At 39.6% G+C, this 4,229-nt stretch overlaps 1 protein-coding gene across 1 annotated transcript in view; it reads left to right on the forward strand.

Moving 5' to 3' along the window:
• The first annotated feature begins 3,665 nt into the window (after window positions 1-3,665).
• Window positions 3,666-4,229, forward strand: part of LOC138016788 (somatostatin receptor type 1-like) — a 2,160-nt gene continuing 1,596 nt past the window's right edge. The window contains exon 1 of the mRNA XM_068863972.1: window positions 3,666-4,229. This exon is cut by the window's right edge and continues 194 nt beyond it. Coding sequence (XP_068720073.1) covers window positions 3,887-4,229 — 343 coding nt within the window. The 5' untranslated portion in view covers window positions 3,666-3,886.

The raw sequence follows: 4,229 nt of genomic DNA on the forward strand, positions 1-4,229 counted from the left end.
ATCGTTGATTGGTTATACTTCCACATGTGAAATAGCTGTACGCCATTCTGATTGGCTGTATAAGCCTTTTCCACATGTGAAAATAAAGCGTATAGATTTGTACAAATGAGCTTTATGGAATAAAATTCTCATGTTATGTGTAATAAACTAGCTTAAGTGTCAACTGGAGTATTGCCTCCTGGATGAGCTCTAAACTTGAGCCCGTGACATGGTTACGTGATACTGGTCACATTAGGGTCACATTGGCATATATGGAGGGGTGGACGGACGTACGGTGATCAAAACCAAAATTTCTCGCATCGAGGGTTACCAAATTTTCTTAACTGTGGTGCCAGGGCGGAAAAAGGCCTGATGGTGCTCCGGACGCGCGGAGCTCCTCTACAAACTTTAAAGGATTGGATTGAATCAACATTCAGTGTGTTACTGGATTTAAACAGAAGAATGGATTGAGTCAATATATGCGGTATCGAATTGCATATAAATTTAAGGATTGGAGTACGTACATCAATATTCGTGGTATTGCATTAAATATAAAATTTAAAGGTTGGATTGAATCAATATACCTGCGGCATTGAATTGCAAATAAAATTTAAGGACTGGATTGAATCATAAGAAATAGTTTGTATTGAACCAACAGTGGTAGTATTGATTGCATTGAATGCCTTTTATGACTTTAAATTAAACCTTTATTTAAAGGATTGGACATATAATGTTAGTTTTGAAACGCTCCCCAGTGATTTTACGACATTTTCTAGTAACAATCAATAGCTTTGGTTTCAGTAGAACGTGCTCAAATGTATTACGCATCGGTTAGAAATGAAATGACACTTCTTAAATGTCGTTTACACGTAAGTAACGCCCTAGGCATAATCAAGTATGCGCGCGTATAAAAAGGCGACTCGTAACAACTGTAATCGTTAGTTATTCCACAACCGCTTCGATCAGTGGATCGATCAGCTACAGGCCAGGCTACCATTTGACCATCATTGAATTATACGGGTCTTTCCGCAGGTACCGGAAAGCATGGTGTTTTTGGTCACTTGGGATTATTTGGAGTTGTTTTGTTTTCTGTCTTTTGTTCCTTTTGTTTTACGTAATTTGTGCTCCGGTACTTGCAGAAGCTGCCAATTATACTCTGTCGTCTGTGCGAGTCGTCACCAAAGTAAGTCACTTATCTTTTACTCACTGTTTTCTTTCATTGTTATTAATACCAGGGACTAGCTTTCAATGTTCAAGTGTTGTCACGCTACGAAACCAGTTGTCTGATCTTTACCAAATTATTGTTGTCGTGATCAAGATACGTTCAGTGCTAGCTAGTGCTAGTGGTTTTAGTTCTGTCGTTTCTACTATTCGGATACCTTGGGTGAAAAATGTTCTCAGCATTCTTTTTATGCTATGAGTTGTCAGTTATTTCTGTTATATGCCTATGTAGCTGATGCTTTGTCTTCGCTGTATTGTATTTATTCTCGTTTTCAGTTCGAACCTACACTACACTACTTTGTTCTACTAATTTGTTACTTCATCAGTTATTTTGGGACCTGTTTTGCTACCGCAATTTACCTCCTGTTATCACTGTCTCTACTAGTGTACCTCTTGAACCTTGAACTGTTATTAAACGTGTTTTTATTCATTTTGCAAACTGAGTTTGAATTGTCTATTGCCAGGAGCCCATCACCCGGAGCGTGCAACTTAACTATACTTGTGCAACGGCGTTTTCACAAGTAAGGTTATTTTTAGATTGAATTTCCCGCTAATGAGACTCCCACAGGAGCCCGATGACCAATTACAAGAAATTAAGCTGACGTCGTAGGGTCACCGAACCGTAACTGACTTTGTTTTTTGACCTAATTCGCGGGAAGGCCGGCTAGTCTAAAAATAAACCTACTTGTGAAAACGCCGTTTCAAAGACGCTGTATGGACGTTGCACGCTCCAGGATGGGCTCCTGCTATTGCCTCGTATATCGCTACCCCTGCAATTGTCAAGTTTCTGAGTATGAGGCAACCTTAGGATCTTGGCAGTTACATATATATCTAAGATTAAATTTACAGTAGCTACAACCGGCTTGCCACCAAAGATCAAATTTATGGTAAGTATGTCTATTATTTACGAAAACTAATTAGTATATATATAAAATCATTGCTGAATAATGATTAAGTGTAAGGCCCGTTTTAAACGACGCATTTTACATGTGCCGAATGCAAATGAGCGAAAACAATAAATCTTTCCCATTTGTATTAATTCGGCACATGTAAAATGCAACGTTTAAAACGGGCCTTAGGCTTAATTTTAAAATTTTTAGCTTTCTGTTGAAGTTTGGTAATCGACATTTTTCACTTATGGCTTCTATTTGAATTTCAAAAAGTTTCAGCGGCAAATCACTCAACTCTCTGAAGAATTCAGGCCGTGCCTGACAAAATATTGGTCAAACAAAAAATATATATATCCTCACAGCCTTACAATCATCCTCGCATAATTATTTTATTTTTCACTGAGTAAGCTTGCTTCTTAGCGGGTGTTAATACATGTTTACAGCGGCATTTGGAAAAAAAAAGTTATTGACATTAAAAAAAAAAAGACATCTTCGCAGTTAGTGATGTGGTGGTAGTGTAGTGGTTAACTGAAGGTTCCCAGGTTCGAGTCTTTCGAGTCCAGAGAAGCTTAGGCCTAATTTATCTAGGTTAGGCCTAATTACTCTTCAGCAGCGATATTCTATGGGAAACTTGAGTAAATCTTTTTTTTTGAGAGCGGCGGTGTCTTGATCTTCAGTGGTGAAGTAGAACGAAGCGATTCCTAGAGTAGAAACTCCGGGTTCAAATCCAATCCACGGATATGATTTTTTCTCTACTGGTCACAGTGTCCTAAATTTACGATAATAGTGAATTCAAATCAAATTACGAAGTAACGATAATCGTTCATTCAGAGAAGAGATCACGTTGTTTCATCCGTTCGAAAGAATACAAAAGCTAGGTACAACTCACATGTTGATGACGTCAGCGTTTTCATTTCAATTCGTTTTCGACTGTCCTAGCCTGCGAACGCAGACGTATTTTCTGCGGTCGTTTCTGTCCGCCGAAAAATCGGGGAAGAGAAACGACCGCCGGAAATACGTCTGCGTTCGCAGGCTACGACTGTCCACACTAACTCTGATTTGCATGCGTTTTCATTTGTATCCACTTTGGAGAACGTTTTTAAGTCAATACGTTTTCGATAAAAAGGCTCAGCGTTTTAGTGTGGTCGGAAGGCCTAAACGGATCAAAAGATTACAGACCTCTAGAAATAAATCTAATAAGTTAGAGGGAGGTTAAGACTGCAGCGTGTTTGTCAACGGGTATCGTGATAATTTCTAATACATTGTCGGATAGCAAGACCGGCTTCGTAATTTCTAAATTTCAAGCAAAAAGCTTAATTCGTGGCTTCTTTGAACACCACAAATGACATGCACTCGAAATCACGCCCTTCTCAAAAATCCTGGGTGAAATTTCAGGCATGCGGTCAAAGTTTTTGCTATGTCATAAGATACTGAGAAGGTTTTTTTGATTGACAGATTGATGATATCGATCGAACGCGCAACGAAGCTTTGCGGTATGACGAAGAGGATTCAAGGGCTCTAGTCCACCCTGCTTCGACGAGTGAAGAATTCGCTTGCATGAATGATCTATAATTTAAGGTTTTAAGAAACCTTGATCTGAAACAACAATTCCTTATTGGTACGTTAGACTAGTAAACTATTATTCCACTGGATGACGACGAGAAATTGGATTGTATCCAGCAGCGACCTCTTCCCGTAATCTCTGACATTTGACAGACTCCTGCGCCTTTTACGCCACTTTGACATGCTAAACTCATGTAAACCGCGAAGCGATTGAATGACATGACAGTCAAGCAATGCAGCGATACGAGCAGTATACCGCCACAACGGTTTTCGTCACGCCTTTGTATCTTATAACTATCGTTCTGGGATCGTTCGGCAATGCCCTAGTGATATATTCCTATGTCAAGGACAAAGGCATTCAACGATCATTCTATTTCCTGCTCGCGAACTTTGCCGTTGCAGATTTCTTAATCAGCGCGGTATTCACTCCACTCCTGTTTGCCTATCGAGTTCACGAAAGAGCTGAATTCATTGGCTACACGCCATTATGCGAGATAAGTCTCTTTACTTCCATGTGCTGTATTTCCCTCGTGTACTTCATCTTCCCTTTGATGGCACTTCACAGAAAACACGTCT

The sequence above is a fragment of the Montipora capricornis genome, chromosome 9 (genome assembly GCF_036669925.1).
Source record: "Montipora capricornis isolate CH-2021 chromosome 9, ASM3666992v2, whole genome shotgun sequence".
Classification (NCBI taxonomy): Eukaryota; Metazoa; Cnidaria; class Anthozoa; order Scleractinia; family Acroporidae; genus Montipora; species Montipora capricornis.